General features: G+C 41.1%; 1 protein-coding gene across 1 annotated transcript in view; it reads right to left on the reverse strand.

The window, feature by feature from the left end:
* Positions 1-767: 767 nt before the first annotated feature.
* Positions 768-19,148, reverse strand: part of LOC310858055 (partitioning defective 6 homolog beta-like) — a gene marked incomplete at its 3' end in the record, with an annotated part of 42,756 nt that continues 24,375 nt past the window's right edge. Inside the window, exons 3-5 of the mRNA XM_083764108.1 lie at positions 13,809-13,857; positions 10,956-11,037; positions 768-794 (exon numbers count right to left, since the gene is read on the reverse strand). Of these exons, the coding sequence (XP_083620234.1) occupies positions 768-794; positions 10,956-11,037; positions 13,809-13,857 (158 nt within the window). The remainder of the gene's footprint in view (positions 795-10,955; positions 11,038-13,808; positions 13,858-19,148) is intronic.

Raw genomic sequence — 19,148 nt, forward strand, 5'->3', positions numbered from 1 at the left:
AACTGCACAAATTGTAAATCAATCTCTTGTTGAATTGTTTGATGACGTTGCTAGAGCGTATAGCCTATACAAAGTTCACATTTCTTCAGAGTCATAGGCGTAGGCCTACCAATTAAAGCCTATAAAAAGTGACCATAGCTACATAGATGCTCACACATCTTCTCTTGCAATATCGAATAAATTATGAGAACATAAAATGAAAAAGGAAAAAGTGCCATAATTTCAGATTTTCTTTATTGAAAAAAGAGAGAGAACACCATGAACACCATCCTGCATGTGAAAGTTCATCATTATTAATCTAAGTGAAAAAAAATAAAGTTCATCATTTAAACTCGAATTTTGCTTTACAGTTAATTTAACTCAGTGTATACAGGAATATATACGTAACCAAATGGACCCCATGGAGTGCTGCCCTGTAGGCCATGCGGCTGTATATCAATTATTCAAATCCCCCTCTGTGGAACAGGTAGCAATGTAAAACTAATGTTGGTTTATGGAAGATTGTCTAAAAAATACTCCATCATGCTAATTATGAGACCTTCCTTAAAGTTAGAGATAAGAAGTCTCCAAGAAGGACAAGATTTGTCTGTCTGATGTAGACAATCATGATAATTATGCTTCAGGTATTTTATGTATATCATGTAAGCCATGTATGCCCTACTAAATGTTGTAAATGTGTTAAAGTGCGTTCACAGAATGCAATGTGTTAAGTGAGTTACAATGCATTTACCAGGGTGTGGCCTTGCATGATGTATCTGGTTAGTGGTTTATGGATCAACGCAGATGTTGTAGTCCTGTAACACAAAACAGAGACATGTTTTATTTTAAACGTGTGACTCGCTGACAAGCTATACGACCCTCATCCCAACACACACAGTGAACGAACTGGCACGTAGCAACAGTGGCATGTGACACTGACAGTGACACACGCAGACGCGCACGCACACACACACACACACACACACACACACACACACACACACACACACACACACACACACACACACACGCTCTAATAAAACACTATTTGGTTTCATTTTACACTCTCTTTTACACAGATCTTTAAGGTTCCATTTGATTACCAACTCTCCATACTTTAGCTGGGGACCACCTGAAACCCCCTCAGTGTGTGTGTATGTGTGTGTGTGCGCGTGTGTGTGTGTGTGTGTGTGTGTGTGTGTGTGTGTGTGTGTGTGTGTGTGTGTGTGTGTGTGTGTGTGTGTGTGTGTGTGTGTGTGTGTGTGTGTGTGTGTGTGTGTGTGTGTGTGTAATAATTCAGGGGTATTCAACAGGTGGTCCATGAAGGTATTGCGTGTGGACCCTGACCATGCATCTATAGTAATGTAGCAAAGTGAAGATTTTGTATTTCCACGGAACAGTGCACTGAAGTGTGTGCACTGTTCCGTTCCGTACGTCTTTCAATGTTGTCAGTTAATGGGAAGTCTGAGGTTAAGAAATTCCACAGAAAAGGGAAAATCATATATCATGTCTGCTCTATCACTATAGCCTACTCATCAGTAAACCTGAAGGTTGGATAAAGTAATTAAACGGAATAAGGGTAACCATGGGATAGGAATAGATCAGTGGCTGCAGGGCCACTCGTATATTTCAGTTAAATAATTGGGCTTGATATAAGTTGTGAAATAAAGCCCTTAACAGTCATGATTTAATTTCAATCTTTTTATTAGCTAATAATTCAAATATTTTCTTACATTTGATGGACTTTTGAAATACTGTATTATTTAAACATATTTTAATACATTTAAAGGACCACTTCACCTTTATATAATTGGTCCTATATGTTCATGATAAAATTGCCACAATTTGTCTGTGTCTCATAGGAGGGCTGTGGGCAGTTAAAAAACCCGTCCACCACTGACATTAACGTAATGTTAGAAGTATGGGTCCTCCTAATATGAATGATTTGACAATGAATTAACAATGAAGGATAATTGGAAATTAATTTAACTGAACCGATGTCTGAAACGCATGCAGAAGACACAATCACTTAAAACAATTTAGAACTTTACACCTGAGGAAAAAATATATTTTCATTTTCAATATTTTTACATTACATTCAAATCTTAAACAAAACATTACCCTTACCCCGGCCCTTTTCTCTCCTTTTTTATCACACGCCTTGAGTTTGACTCACTGAATGAAGGCAGATTCCCGCAACTTTTACAGGGCTTGATATTACCTTTTTGAGGCACTTTGTACAAGTAGATTTCCCATTCACTTGTCCGGGCACAAAAGTCACTTGTCCGGAGAACATTACAACATATAAAATATCGCCAAAAACACATCTTAATTACTCAATCGTATTATCTCCTCCTGGCTAGCAACAGGGAAAGACGCACCACAAATTCACTTCCCATATTACTACAACCCAAAATACACAAATAATCCAAAAGTATTAGTGACCCACCACATTCTTAACAAAAATATCAGTAGTCAACATGCAGCAACACAGAAAAACAATATCTTCCCTCAACAACAACCTTTCTTCACTGACAAAAACAAAATAAAAACTAAGCTACGATGACAAAAACTAAAATGTGGGACTAGCCTCAGAAACCCAGATGTTTAGGGAGGGACTATAGAAGACAAGTCATTTCATGCTTGGTTGCAGTGTTAGTCTAGTTTTAGTCGACTAAATATCATATTTTAGTCGCCTAAACCTACAGTTGATTCTGTCAACTAAAATGAGTTTCCACTTTGTTACACTCTGAAAATAGTCGATCTACAAGCTATTTTCAGAGTGTAACAAAGTGGAAACTCATTTTAGTTGACAGAATCAACTGTAGGTTTAGGCGACTAAAATATGATATTTAGTCGACTAAAACTAGACTAAGACTGAAACATTTCAGATGACTAAAAATTAAGTATGACTAAAACGTCAATAGGTGTGTGTTTCTGCATCTTTGAGTATGTGATTCAAGTGTTTCTCTGAAACACACGCACGCACGCACACACACACGCACACACACACACGCACACGCACACACACACACACACACACACACACACACACACGCACACGCACACGCACACGCACACACACACACACACACACACACACACACACACACACACACACACACACACACACACACACACACACACCTTTGATCTCTTTGGTGAACTGGCCCTGTGAGACTCAAGTCTGTGAGAATTTGTGTATGCTTAGTCACAAGTTACACAAATTGCACAGCCATCCCAGACATAAATGACATCATGCTCAACACATATACAAACACGCATTTTTCCTTTTTGTCTCAACATTCCAGAATACCTCAGAGGAACATTGTTCTGTGAGAAAGTAGCAGGTTTACTGCGTGCAGGTAACTATTAACTGCTAAAGACCCAATTAACTGGTAACTGTAATGTTATTAGAAGAAAAAGAACAACCAATGTTAGGTGGAAGTATTAGGGTCTATTGTATTATTGGGTAGTATTAGGTAGTCGTCACCACACACACACACACACACACACACACACACACACACACACCCACACACCTTTCTCCATTCCGGAGAGAACGTAGCATATAGGGAGAGGAGGGCCTTCATCTTCTAGACAATAGTCAGTGTAGAATGTAGATCTACTGTCAGTCCTGAGAGAGAAAGATAAATAGGAGAAAGAGAGAGTGATTAGCAAAGTGATAAACAGAGAGCCATATTATCGGCAGTGAAACAGACAGGGAGGAGGGGAAAGTAGAGATGAGAGACAGAGAGAGAGACAGAGAGAGAGAGAGAGAGAGAGAGAGAGAGAGAATATTCCATTAGTAATACTTCTATAACTTAAAGCAGGTTTCCCAAATTTGTTTTCCCCAGGGGCCAAATTATGTCTAGGGTGCTATATGGTGAGGGCCACAACGTTCATGTGCACGCTTGTGGAATTTAACAAATGAATTAATCCAATAGAAGAAGACCTATTTGACAGTTGCAGAAACATAATTGCCTTCCTTTTCCCATTCTTATCCCACGTTACATTTTGTAACCCATTTTTTCACCAGTGTCAATTAAATCATGGGCTCTACACTCCCTCTGCCAACCTGGGGAGAGCAACGGACTGATCTCATGCTTCCTTCAATGCATGAGGACTTTAAAAGAAGTATACTGTATTCATCATAATAGACATAATAATAGAAATGTCGAAATGTCAAAACTTTCGACCCTTGAGACGAAGACCCGGAAGGGTCGAAACGTTGACAATGAACGGTGGTTCAATGGTTGAAGTGCAACCCTTGCAAAAAACGTATGTGTCCGTTTGATTGATTGAAGTATTTATTAACAGTTTGCAGAATTCGAGTACATTTCAAGCACAACTCACTACAAAAACTGTGAGTGGACGACACCATAAAGCTTGTTTACAAGAGGGTCCACCGTTTTCTTTTAATATATATTTTGTATCCCACGATTTTGTAACCCATTTTTCACCCCTGTGTCAATCATCTAATGTGATCCTGGGCTCTACACACCCTCCTCCAACCTAGTCCCCATATATGGGGGACAAGGGGAGAGCAACGGACTTGAACTCATGCTTCCTTCATGCCTGAGTGTCCAAGTTGCTCCTTTACAGCTGACAGAGGGGAGTTTCCCTGGTTGGACGTAGCGCATGGAAGGAACACGTTATTCCAACCAGTTCCTTTCCCCTCCATCAGGCGCCCCGGCTGGCCAGGGGGAGGCAGTTTAGTGACCAGGATTACTGCATGTTTTTTGTGAGGGTACCTACCCTAGGGGACACGGGGAGAACATGCAAACTCCACACAGAAAGGCCTTTTCGCCAACCCTGCCTTCGGGTATGGGCACTGATGAGGCGGAGGAGGAAACACGCCGCCAGCACCCACAGCGTCCCGAGCGGGAATCGAACCCAGGACCTTCTAGCTGTGAGGCGACAGCACTACCAACTGTGCCACCGTGTCCCCTCTAGGGTCCACCGTTTTCAATGCATCATAATATTTAGAGAGGTACAAATATACACTACTATATAGCCCAAAACAGGAAATCGTTATATAGGAGGTAAAGAAAGGGGGAAATTAACATACAGTGAGGGGGAAAAGGGGTGGGTGGGGGATTCAGATTTTCATGGGGCCAGTCCGTAGGTGCCCTTTGAGAGCGGTTTTGAAGGAGTCAAGGGATTCACCGTATATGCTACGCTACATCCATACAAGTGCACTAATAAACCACACGCACGCACGCACCGTTCACATACATAAAGTAGGTCTACCGCTGCCAGCCAGCTCGTGTGCGTGTCTCCAACATTTTGGGGGCTAAAAATAAATAAGGGGCTGTGGAGAGGAGAGAGAGACAGGCATTGTATGTCGTGACTCACCAATGGGTCCCCATTCTTTTGAGGGCACGAGATTTCAGATACTTCCTCCAGCTGCTGCGCGCACACACACGCATGCCTTGTCCGTGGATCATTTTTGATGTTCTGTTTTACACACCAGTATAATGTTCTTATTTTGATCATAAAACCCAATTTATACTGAATGCCAAGTCTCCAGGTTTTGTTCAGAATATGTATGACATTGCTGCGACACTATATATATATAGGGTCCTTTTCGTTCCATTTGTACACTTTTGTACCCTTTCCTCTGCACTTTTTTCACAAATAACAGATAAATAAATACAGACACAAGACAACACCGTGCGAGGAAAGGAAGATAAATATAAAGAAGAAGGTACTTCCAGCTTCCCTGCGTTGGCTGATCAGAGTGCGCAGGAGGGTTTGTAGGGTTCGATGTTTGTTTTGTAAACCCCATTGACAATGAATGTAACTCATAATGTAACTCATTACTTTGGCTTTGGAATAGCAATACTGGCATTACATAGAAGACAAACGCACTTGGAATGGGAAATAGAGGGGGGGAAATGGAATTGAATTTGATTTTTTCTTTTGTATATATATACTTGCTACTGACATTTGTGCGCAACATTCTTGAAAACAAAGTATTGCATTGCTGGTTTGAGCTGACAGGCCCTTTTGAAGTTAAAGGAGAATTCCATACTAAAAGGCTTTCTTACCTTTCTTTGTAGTTGTTACGTCCCCATCAAAGAGGTCCAGGTGTTATTTTGTGCAAAAGCTCTTTATTGGCTATTTCCCCTACCATAAGCCCTCAATGAATTGAATGGGGCTATGGGGTGTTGTGCTAATTCGCTTATTTCCATCGAAATAAGTAGTAAAGTGTGCCGCTTGGGTTATTATTTACATTATGAAGAGAGGATATATACAAACAAAATATAATTTTGAGCGATGGAAATAAGCGAATTAGCACAACACCCCATACATCCCATTCAATTCAATGCAATTCATTTAGGGCTTATGGTAGGGGAAATAGCCAATAAGGAGCTTTTGCACAAAATAACACCTGGACCTCTTTGATGGGGACGTAACAACTACAAAGAAAGGTAAGAAAGCGTTTTAGTATGGAATTCTCCTTTAATCGAGTAACCAATTGTTTTTTTTTTAAATTAATTTAAATACAATTTAAATTCTATATATTATTAGGGCCAGGTCATGTGGTCTACCTGCACAGCCTTTGTGATCTAGATCAGGATCTACCTTTTGGGCACCCCTGCTCTACTACCACAGATCTACTGAACTACACATCAAACAGCCCTGCATCCAAGCACGCACACACATAAGACCTTTGATCTCTTTGGTGAACTGGCCCTGTGAGACTCAAGTCTGTGAGAATTTGTGTATGCTTAGTCACAAGTTACACAAATTGCACAGCCATCCCAGACACAAATGACATCATGCTCAACACATATACAAACACGCATTTTTCCTTTTTGTCTCAACATTCCAGAATACCTCAGAGGAACATTGTTCTGTGAGAAAGTAGCAGGTTTACTGCGTGCAGGTAACTATTAACTGCTAAAGACCCAATTAACTGGTAACTGTAATGTTATTAGAAGAAAAAGAACAACCAATGTTATAGGTGGAAGTATTAGGGTCTATTGTATTATTGGGTAGTATTAGGTAGTCGTCTCCAATTTAAAATTTGTTAGGTAAGACCTTGCCTATATATATATGATTGCCAAAACAAAGAAAGAAAACAAGGATGTTGTCATATTTCCTGAAATGACATCTGGATTTTGTGACACTGTTTCAAATTAGACATTATGTTTCTGGAGCTCTGGCTCATTGACTAACAACCGGACCTTGAAGATAACCTAGTAGCCTTCTCTCTATACAATTTTGTTATTTTCACCTATAGTATATATATATATATATATATATTATATATATATATATATATATATATATATATATATATATACGTGATAGGTGCATGTATACCGGTAGGTAAAAAGTAAATGAATAGTTATTCATTCATTCAAGTTTTACTTATTCTCGATAATTACACTGAGTAAACTCATTTCAGTTTCATTGAGTAATACAGTATCATATATAAAAACATCACAATACATCAGAAGAAGGAAAATGAAAGGTATATACATTACATTATATACATTAATTTACATAGGTTACAAATTTCAAAACAATCTAAAAACAGTTACATATTGTGGGGATATGTATGCTCACCAGGGTTTTAAAACGACTCAATGTGGTCAATTTTAATGTAGTTTGCAGGTCATTCCATGTATTAGACAGTATGCATACGTACATGTACAATCGTACACACATGTACAGAGACATGCTGCATTTACTGTAAGATATTCTGAGAGAGAGAAACTTGTCCTCAATGTGCATTTGCTATCAGGAGTAAAATAAAGTTTGGGTATATGAAAAATAAATTACTTTTTACCTTCTTTGACATAAATGTATATGGGTCCATTTTGACCCGTAACACCACAGGTGTTACAGGTGAATTAACGAAAATGGTGAAAATATTTTTTTTTGCATTAAATTAGCTGTTTCTTAAAATGACCCTAACACAATGGAAGGGTTAAATAAAAAAATCACACCTGTGTGAAGTAAGGGGCGCTCTTGTCATCGTACAAATTTACGTCATATTTGGCGGACATTTGACCTACGTTCTCCTTTCATTGTCAATGGCAAATATTGAGATGTGTGGGGACAAAATCTACGTCATATTTGGTGGACATTTGACCAAAAACTGTATATAGGCCTCTCAAAAAGGGTAGAAATGTATATATACTGTAGCCTACTTCAGTATTTCCAATTGTACTCCATTACACCTCAGAGGCAAATATTGGACTTTTATACTCCACTACAATTATTTGAAAACTTTAGTTACTACTATAGTTACTTTGTGGATTTTGATAATTACATAAAATAATTCTTATTACATTAACCACTTCAGCCCATTTGTAAATAGCCGATCTACAAGCTCACACTGCATCTACAATAGTAGAGCTACAGTATAGCTCACCAGTGGTTCCCAAAGTGGGGTCCGGGGACCCCCGGGGGTCCTTGAGGGAGATCCAGGGGGTCCCCAGCTAAATGACAGTTTGGAACCAAATGGACCCTTATGGAACTGTATAACTCTCAGAGTTACATTAATTGTACAATCTAAATTGGGGTCCCAGAGATAGAAATGCCATTAAATGTGGGTCTGTAGACTAATATGCATGTCAAACTGGGGGTCCTTGAAATTAACCCATTCTGACCTGAGATCAGATTCATACAAGGTTTCCACTGGACACACACTGGTCTGATGAACTCATTCTGACCTGAGATCAGATTCTAAAAATGTCAGTCGTTCTTCGATTCTTTTCAAAAATAGCAGACCTACAAGCTCGTATCGCGCCACTCGGTGGCGCGATATGAGCTTGTAGATCTGCTATTTTTCAATAGCTAAAGCACGACATGATGCCAACACCAAAATGGATGCCCGGTCAGAATGGGTTAAACGGGTTGAGAATCACTGGTCCCTGAAATATCTTTTCAAATGAAGGTCTGTGGGCTAATGAGTGTCATTTTGGGGGTCCTTGACAAGAAAATGTTTGGGAACCACTGCCTTACACCAATAATTAGGACCAATCAATCCCCACTGGCTGGATATAGTATACTTAACTCACTGTGGAACTCTCCATGCACATCAGAGACTCTTCATCTGTATCAGCCCGCCCATAACCCGTATATCACTGTGGAACTATCCTGCACATGTCAGAGACTCTCTCCATCTGTATCAACTTTCAAAAAAGCTTTTTTTTATCAGCTTGCTAGAGCTGATCAATGAGAGCCCAGAGTATATGTATAGCGATGTAGTGGGCGAGATTTTAATGATTGGCTGACCTCTATACTCTAAGCCAATGCAGGGAGACTGGCCCTATATGGCCAATGGGACACTAAGCCCCGCTCTCCTCTCCCCCACCACACCATGACTACAGGGACGGCTCCAGGGGGGGCTTTAGCCCCCTCTGGCGAGGCTTAGCCCCCCTCTAAACCCCCCCCCCCAGTCCCCACAGTCACACATTTCTGGAGCTGTCTAGTAGAGAGACTGCAAACATGACTACAGAAAGCCCCACTACACACTAAACCCAAGCGTTTAGGTTATAAACAGTTTTAAACACATATTTGTAACACTTTTTAAACGTGTCACAGTGTTTAGATTATAAACAGAAGAACATGTTTAATCCCTGTAACACTTTTTAAACACATAAACGTGTTTAGTTTTTACAATCAAAGTCAGTCATATAGGTGTTTAGAATTTGAACACTAGGTGTTCTCGTGAGGTGTTTGAGTGAACTCGTGTTCTACTGTATTTTATGACCATTAATAAACACTTGGCATTTTATTATTACACACATGGTGTTTAGGTTTAAACGCGTCATATGTTCCAGGGATTTACGGTACAATAATTATGCAAGAGAATGGAATGCAAGCAGATTGTTGCGACCCGCGACTGTAGGACGCATTTACTATGAAAATCTGCATTTATGTGTGTCACGTCATGCACCTACAGGTCATGCCTCGTGACATCACGCCTCCATATATGGTCACGCCTCGTGACACACGCCTCCATATATGGTCACGTCTTGTGACATCACGCCTATATATGGTCAAGCCTCATGACATCACGTCTCGTGACACGTCATGCCACCATATATGGCCATCTCCATATACGAAGATCACGACACTGAAGATCACTAACCCTGCATGGGTAACCATACATGGAGACTGGATCATCACCTAGATCTATTCTGCACATGGAGCCGGCCAGCAACTATACATCTGACCTCAAACCTCAAACCCTTAGATCTCCATATATGGAGCCGACCTGTTCTGACATTCCATATGTTGATCTGACCTCATCAAACCCTGTACACTCAAGACACGCTCCATGTATAGACTAGTCCCCAAATGGAAAAACCCCTGTAGGCATTCTTGCAGAAATTGTTTCTATATGATTTTTATGTGCTGAACGCATTTCTGCCGTATGCCGAGTGATACGATTCACTGTTATTCAGAAATTGAGTAATTAGCATAATTAATCACTACAAAACTGGAAATGGCTATAATTCTGATAAATAATTGTGCTTAATGTGTTGTTTCTATATAATTATTATGTGCTGAATGCATTTCTGCCATATGCCGAGCGATACGAGTCACCGTTTCGTTGTAAGTAATTAGCATAATAAATCACACAAAAACTGGAAATAGCTACAGTATAATTCTGATAAATACATCTTATACAATCAAGAAATGAATCTATCATAAATACATATTTTTGTCATTTTGCCCTCATCGGAACCCTGTGAGCTTGGTTTCCAGCCTAATTTGCTTCGTTAGAACTATAGAAGTAAGTCGGGAGTGGCCTATTGTCCATCAAGAAAGTGTTGTTCCAAAGAACTGGAACCCTCAGCCCATGCAGTGCTCTGGTGGAGACTCCAGCTACACATACAGCTGTTGTGGTTCCAAAGAACTGGAACCCTCACTAGAGCCCTGGTGCTCTGGTGGAGACTCCAGCTACACATACAGCTGTTGTGGTTCCAAAGAACTGGAACCCTCACTAGAGCCCTGGTGCTCTGGTGGAGACTCCAGCCGCACATCCAGATGTTGTGCTTCTCAGGAGCCATGACGTTCTGGTGACTCCTGCCATTCACAGAGTGAGAAATAAAGACCTCAAAGACACGTCAATTAAAATCCTCAGATAGCTAGCCATACATCAAAGGAGCGATGCTCTCACTCCCTTGACAGTAGGTGTACAGGCGACAGTTGTCAGGAGCTACCGATATGCTAGCTTATGGCTGTGACTCAGTCTAGTGCTAGTGCTCTGCTAAACATCGTTTCTCCACAGGACTCCACGGCTGTCATGCCTCTTCACGGAGCTCTAGCACCGTCCTGACCAGGAGTACTATTCCATTCACTATATTTAAATGTATTCAACAAGAATACATTTTAGATTTTAGTCTATGGAACGTCATATTTTTAGGGGACTTCTGCTTCCTATAAAACGTCCAGAAACCATGTTTCTCACTGTCATGGTTCTCATATCCCCGAGTTCAAGAGCAGAAAGAGTTCTACAAAGCAGAAATCAAATCCCCATGATAGTCTATTTATAGAATGTCGCACCATTGACTTCAATGTGTTTTGGGTCACCAGGGGCCTTATGTAGCTATACTTTACTTTGCCCAGGATGTTTTGCCTAAAACATCACCATGATGTTGGAAGTTATTTCATGCAAGGGATTCTTATTTGGGGTACATTGAACTTTAAAAAAATGCTAAATACTAAAGGCTAATTAGTAATTACTCAATTTCTGACAAAATGGTGACTCATATCACGGATGGATTCAGCACATACAAATCATGTGAAAACACATTAAGCACAATTATTTATCAGAATTAAAGTCCATTTACAGTTTTTTGTGATTAACTATGCTAATTACTCAATTTCTGACAAAACGGTGACTCAAATCACTCGGCATACAGTAGAAATGCATTCAGCACATAAAAATCATGTATAGAAACAACACATAAAGTAGTTTTCCTCGAGAATGCCTACAGGCTTCAGGCTTTTGGCATTTGGGGACTAGTCTAATATGGCCAGTATACAGAATTCATTCCGATCTGACCCCCCCATGCCAAAGCGCCAGCGCTCACCCAGCAGTCTGCCGTCACCCAGGCGGATGCGTGCAAGAAGATTTTTCCACTAACCACAGAAAGGCCCTGTCTAAATATTCTTGCCAAAAAGCATTCTGGATTGTTATGGCTGAACTCTCACAACAACAAAGGTAATGCATTTCCACTCTAGCCCAGGTGCTGGACAAATAGTCTACTTGCCAAAATGTGAACCCGGACATGTTGAATGTTTTATGTTAGAAATGTTTAGTATGGGTCCCCAGCATGTAGAAACTGCCAGATGCTAACTTGCATATGTTGAGCAATTTCCATAATTGGCACAGTTAGTTTTAATGACTCATCAGTCTTAAAAGCACCACATTTGGCCCAGATGTAGCCCAGGGCATGCTCTACTGATTTAGCTAGGGTGCCCGAGCTGGCAACCTTCAGGTTTGCCATAGCGGACAAATCCAATATGGCCACGGAATCCAATGGACCAAGTTATCATTTCATCCACCATATGGGTAAAAAAAAAAACTCAGCACAGCCCAGGCAGTCAGTCAGAGACTAACTCTTTAGTTAGTTATTTTTAACTTGAAGTATTTTAACTATGAAGTTTGGATGTTTGTGTAACCATCTTAAACATCATGTCCATGTGTAATCATAGAACATCTCGCAGCAGCAGCAGCAGCACTATCGTGCATCGTCATCGTTCTGGCTGCTGCACTGACACATGTCAGTACATACAGGCTAAATCCTTAGCTTTGCAGGAATATCTGCCAGAACAGTCAGATTTACACTTGCATTGGACTATCTCAAGAATGGCCTATGGGGCTGGGAGGACCTCTGTGGTTGTTGGACCTCATCATGTCTGGATTAGACATCAGCATGCCATATGTCTGGATTAGACATCAGCATGCCATCCAAGTGTTTGTCTAGTACCCATTTTCAAAAGGGATCCAGCTGTTGATCCTGCAGAGCAATGGGCTGCTTGTGCCCACGCCCTTGTTTGAACATGGACTCTCAAGATGTGCTGCTTCAGAGCTCCAGGTGTTGGAGGGAGCTTGTCACTTTCTGCCCTATGTTTGCAGAACAGATGCCATCACGGTTCAGGGATTGTCTTGATGCTGATACCCTTGGGTGAGTAAGCTACACATGCAAAGGACTCCAGTGTTGATAGCATTCCTTCTGTCACCGCATTGCCTATCTGGGAGAACCTCCCTGTGTTGTCGGCCCCAGTGAATGCATGGAAGGTTGGCAAAGCCTTTGCTCTTTCTTTACCCATAGATAGAGCTTGTCACAGTGGTTCAATCTGGACAACACCAGAGGCCATGGAAATGGACGTGTTCTTCAGCAAGAGGTCATAGTTTGCTGTGACTAAACGTCCGTATCTTGAGAGAAAAATACCAACTGTGCCTGCTTTCCCCGTGGTTATTTTCCTCAAAGACCAGGTCTTTGTTGCTCCTAGTGTATCCAGACGCAGACGTGATGATCAGCTTGGAGGATCCCCTGTACTTTAGAGTTTTGGCAGCAAGTAGATGGATTACCTTGGACTTGTCATGGAATTGTTCCATCATCAGGAGCAAACGTTGCCCTTGGTGTCAGAGTGCATTGATAGTTTCCTATGGCTTCTTTCTGGTTGAACTACTGTGATGAGCTCTAGGTAAAGAAAGAGTAAAAGGCTTTGCCAGCCTTCCATGAAACTGGGGCAGACAACACAGGCAGGTTCTCCCAGATATAGGCAAGGTGGTGACAGAAGGACACTATCAACACTGGAGTCCTTTGTATGTGCAGCTTACTCACCCAAGGGTATCAGCATCAAGACAATCCCTGAACTGCGATGGTATCTGTTCTGCAAACATAAGGTAGAAAGTGACAAGCATGGGCACAAGCAGCCATTGCTCTGCAGGATCGACAGCTGGATCCACTGCAAAATGGGTACTTCAAACACTTGGATGGCATGCTGAAACCAACGACCACAGAGGTCCTCCCAGCCCAAAGGCCATCCTTGAGATGGTCCAATGCAAGTGTAAATCTGACTGTTCCATGCAGATGTTCCTGCTAACTGCAAAGCTAAGGATTTAGTCTGCATGTACACTGACATATGTGTCAGTGCAGCAGCCAGGGCCAGAAGGATGACGGTGCACCAAAGTGGTTTTGGTGATGATGATGATGATGATGATGATGATGATGATGCATAGATACTGTCTATGATTATACACTTGATGCATAAGAAACATCCAAAGTTCACAGTTAGAAGACATCTTCTCAATAATAAGAACTCTATCTGACTGACTGCCTGGGCTGTGCCGTTTTTTTGTTTTTTACCCATATGGTGGATTACATATTTCAATGGGATGATACAAAAATGAAATGATAACTTGGACCATTGGATTCCTTGACCCTGAAAACATCGGTTTAGCCATTAAAATCAATGTTCCATCTCATTTAAGAAGCCAAGATAATACAAAACATACATTTTACGACTGTCATTTTGTAAATTCCAATATGCTATCCACAGACATCTGGGCAAATGCAAACATTGATTTTCTGATTCCTGGCATAGACAATAACCCTTCCAAAAATGTATAGTTATGCACTTATGCAAATCTTCAAAAAGAAAATCCAACTGAATTTACATTGTGAAGCTGACTAAGCACACCAGGTCATTTTGGACCCAGTCATGCATCTGGTTAATGTTGAACGTTTTTGTAGCTTTAGAACTACCACCATTGGATTTCTTGATGCTGAAAATATAGGTTTAGCAGTTGAAATCAATGTTCTAGCTCAGCGGTCCACAATCTGTTTTGGCCGTGCACCCCCAGTTACCTCCTGACCTGCATGGCTGACGCACCAACAGTGCTTGCAGTCTCGTTGTATTTGGCCAAAAGGTATACATTTTGTAAAATGATTATGGCAAATAACCACAGATTGTCACTGCACTGAGAGACATGCAGACGCTGTATACTCCCGCAGATGCTCTATACATCTCCTTACAACCGTGTTTTACGGGATTTTGCCGTTTGTGTTAAATAACACCATAAAACCGCCATTGCCCTTTTCATGTCACGCACACCATAGAGGACGTTCGCGCACCACAAGAGGTGCACGCACCACAGTTTGGGAACCCCTGTTCTATAGCTTATTTAGAGGCAGAGATATTACAAAACATAGAGTGGCCATTTAGAATATTCCAATATGGCCGCCACAGACATCCATGCAGGCAACATTCATTTTCTGATTCCTTATACACAATACCCTTTATATAGTTTTGCAACTCTTCAATAAAAATCTGACAAAAGTTTAAATCAAAGCATACAGGTGATATTGCGAAATATGCAAATTATACAAATTATGAAAATTTCTTAACACATGCAAGTTAGCATCCGGCAGTTAAACATTTCATAAAACGTTGGTGTACTCAACATGTCCGGGTTCACAATGGGGCTCTATGGGCTGGAAATTAGACTAAAATGGCAGTACAAGAGAAAGACATCAACAGCAACACTGGTAAGGAAAAACTCAGCTCCACTGGTTTTTTATTAATTCAAGTTTCGATCACTGCATGGGATCTTCTTCAGGATTTATTTTTCCCTGAAGAAGATCTCAGTGATCGAAAGGTTGACTTAATAAACCAGTGGAGCTGAGTCTTTCCTTACCAGTGTTGCGGACTCTATTTCTTTCTCTTGAACTCTCACACTAATCACAAATGTGTGCTATAGCCTATGGGGTATTTGACTCATTTTGGTGTTATAGCACCTATCAAATGGTGCTATATAACCATAGAGGTGCCTAAACTACTGTTCTTGAGGTGTCCACCTCAAGAACTGCTTAAGAACCACTGTTTGCGTGTGCATGAGATACATTTCACTCGCATAGCCTTGAACTTGAATTTGCACTTGCACTGTAAGTGAATTTCATTGAGCAGGGAGGTGTGTGCTGGCCTGCAGCTGCACAAGAACCATGCGCATGCACCCTATGAAGTCAACACCAAAGTAAGTGATGAAGATGCTGTGAGTATATAGCCTATACCAATTGCCATGGACAGAGATTATTATAGAGCACACAAAATTCACTGCAGGATATCCAGCGATTTCCTTAAATAATTAACTTAAATGTATTTTATAAGGTGATTTCAAAACCTTATCCTCCTAAATCATTGATGCTGTACATGCACTATAGACCGATTCACAGAGGGTTTCCTGGGTGCGGCCATTACTGAGGTGTACCATTAAGTGCAGCAGCACTGATTAGCTACACCTGGCACCTGCTCCATGGATTACACCTCAGTAATGGCCACGCCCAGGGCACCCCTCTGTGAATCGGTCTATATTAAGCCATGGTAAAGCTAAGGCAGGGTTTTACAGTGTAGGCTAGGGGTCTGTGATCTACTGGTAGATCACAGAGGCTGCAGGTAGACCACATGACAAGGCCCTGAAGATAAATAATAAAAATGGAAAAAAGGCATCTGCCTGCATGCACTTGAATTAAGGTGAGTTCATTGATTGACATCAAATAGGAGCAATAGTCAGCTAAGCCTCAAACCCACAATGAAATGTTTGTCTTATAAAGCCAAGCAGCGCACCGCTATTCCAAAGCCCCTTCAGGTACATTTTAACTATTTTCAGCAATGGGATCATATTTCTTTGGGTGGGTATTGTTGAGCTGGTCAATTTGAAAGTAGCTCTTAAGTAAAAAGATAAAGAAAAGATGTGCGGACACCCCTGGTGTAGGCTATTATAGTCTACTGAGTAGACTATACTCTATACGACCTTTTCGACGGCTTTTACTTTCAGCACCATGGACAGCAGTCCTAAATGCCCTTGTTCAAGACAAGTAGGTCTTACTCTACCACTTTACATGCGGCTACAAAGTAGGCTACAACACAAAAAAGTATAAACGCGCTCAAAATTGTTTGAGGGCCGATGCTTATTCTATTCAGACAGGGGCCAATAAAAAAGAGGGGTTCACGGATCTCCTTAACCACGTCACGTAAACCTATTCCGGTGTCCCCATGGTGTCTTGGTCCCCTTAATTCTTTCCCCCCTCTCTACACCATTATACTTTATCATCACCGAAAATAGACGATATATAGCCTAGATCTGCATTCGCCAAATGAACAACAACCACAACAACAACAACAATCACAACTGTAAAGTGATAGCGCATGCCTGGCGTGCATCTATGCAGTGCATCACGGTGCCCAGAAAAGGCAATTGAAGACATTATTTGAGTTTGGCGTCATTAAGGCTATACTCTTAACACGCCGTGCAATTACCTTGCAATGGGGTGGCGAGGGAGGGTGGTGCGGGCATGGTCTGTCTGATGTCATTCCATGGGTTGACAAAACACCTGCTATCCCATCTTGTAAGGTGCGATTTGAGGAGATGAAATCCAAAGACTCTCTAGTCTAACTCTTAGGATACACATGGGTGGAGGTTCATTGGCTTCATTAGCAGCACCTGCGGTCAAATAAAAACAGAAAAGCAAGACCAGCGCTCACTTATAACGTCCACTTATATAATGTCCACTATAGCTATATATACATAAAGTATATGCAACGGCAACAAAGCGTACAAGGCTATAGTCTACAGGGTTGCCCACACTTTTTTTGACTTGAGAACTATACGTTTAAAATGACCAGCAGCTCAACAAGATTTATATACCCACCAAAACAAGTATTATACCATCACTGAAAATAGTTAGGTGGGGGGGGGGGGGGGGGGGGGGTGGAATTTGTAGGGTTTTTTTATTATTATTAAAAATGTGCATTTCTCGCAGACAGTCAGGGCATCTATACTGGTCAACACGTTCTCACTCACTAACGTTGTATAGTGTACTGATCCACTTGTGTGCAACACTCTTTAAAACAAAGTAGCCTATACTGCTAGTGGTGGTCAGGTCTACCCACGCAGATCGCGATCTACCTTTTGGGAACCCCTGGGATAGTAGCCTACTTCCACATACTTTATATAAAAACAGCCCTTATATTGCGTATAGGCTATACAGGGTCAAAGTAAGCCTGGGACCGAGGCTATATACATATACGGGGTATACTTGAGAGTGACGCTTAAACAAAGTTAGAGGCATATTTCCCGGATACTCCACAAATATACTTGAGAAAGCCTATGTTATATAGGCCTAAATAGGTCACATTAGCGCTAGTCACCATGCGGGTGTGCAAACTCTGACTCGGGCGGTTCACGGTGAGGCAGAGATACGGTTGGGGTCCGGCCCGATCGGTGTTTTTATATCTGAGAGTGTAGAAATGGACACAATTAACAATGAGGATTTGAGTGTGATGGTAGGCTATACTGTGACAAAGTTAAATCTCTTTGGTGCTACACAGGGAAATAAGAAATTCATATGAAAATAATGTTTCCATGCACCCAACAGCATGTATGGGGCTCGGACTGTATTTTTGCAGGATATGGGTAGTTGTCATCTTTTTATTAAAACTGTTTTGTGCATACGGAGGGAGTCTTTGGAATTGTTATAATAAAGCATTTTCTGTGCAATTAGGCTACAACATTTCAGCTCACACACCTCACACTTACAAAACTGGACGCCCCGACCTGCAGGTCAGCAGGATCAGGACGTTTGTTTACGGTTATTTTACACATTTCATTTTAGATTACTTTACAAACTTTGATCGTATGACGGTATAGTCTACACAAGTTAGTTCCACCCCTTCCTAACATTTACTTCCCCCATGCACGAATCCCATGCAGCACCGCATCGACATCGCGCGTAAAATAAGCTATAGGTCTATACCGTCTTCGACATTTAGGCTACGTTGATTTCGACCCGGGAGCCTTACAACTTATAGCCTATAAGGCTCCCGAAAATTGGAGGTTATCGTCAAGCAAAAGTTTTTCTTTTTAGTAGGCTATAATCTATTTCGGAATGATTGCACTTATAACTGAAGTGCATTCATTCTGAAATATATTATCGCAGAAATAAAGACTTTTGCTTGACGATAACCTCCAATAAGTAACTTATTGTGGAGCAGTTCGTAAAAATCTCGTATCCTCTACAACAGGCCTATACGTATAGAAAACAACAATAAGGCTATAGCCATTATTAACTTATTTCGCATATAATGACTGAAACATATCGTTTAAAGACCGTTCAGGTAAGGCA

Source organism: Protomyctophum parallelum (assembly GCF_964188405.1).
Source record: "Protomyctophum parallelum genome assembly, chromosome: 4".
In the NCBI taxonomy this organism is placed as follows: domain Eukaryota; kingdom Metazoa; phylum Chordata; class Actinopteri; order Myctophiformes; family Myctophidae; genus Protomyctophum; species Protomyctophum parallelum.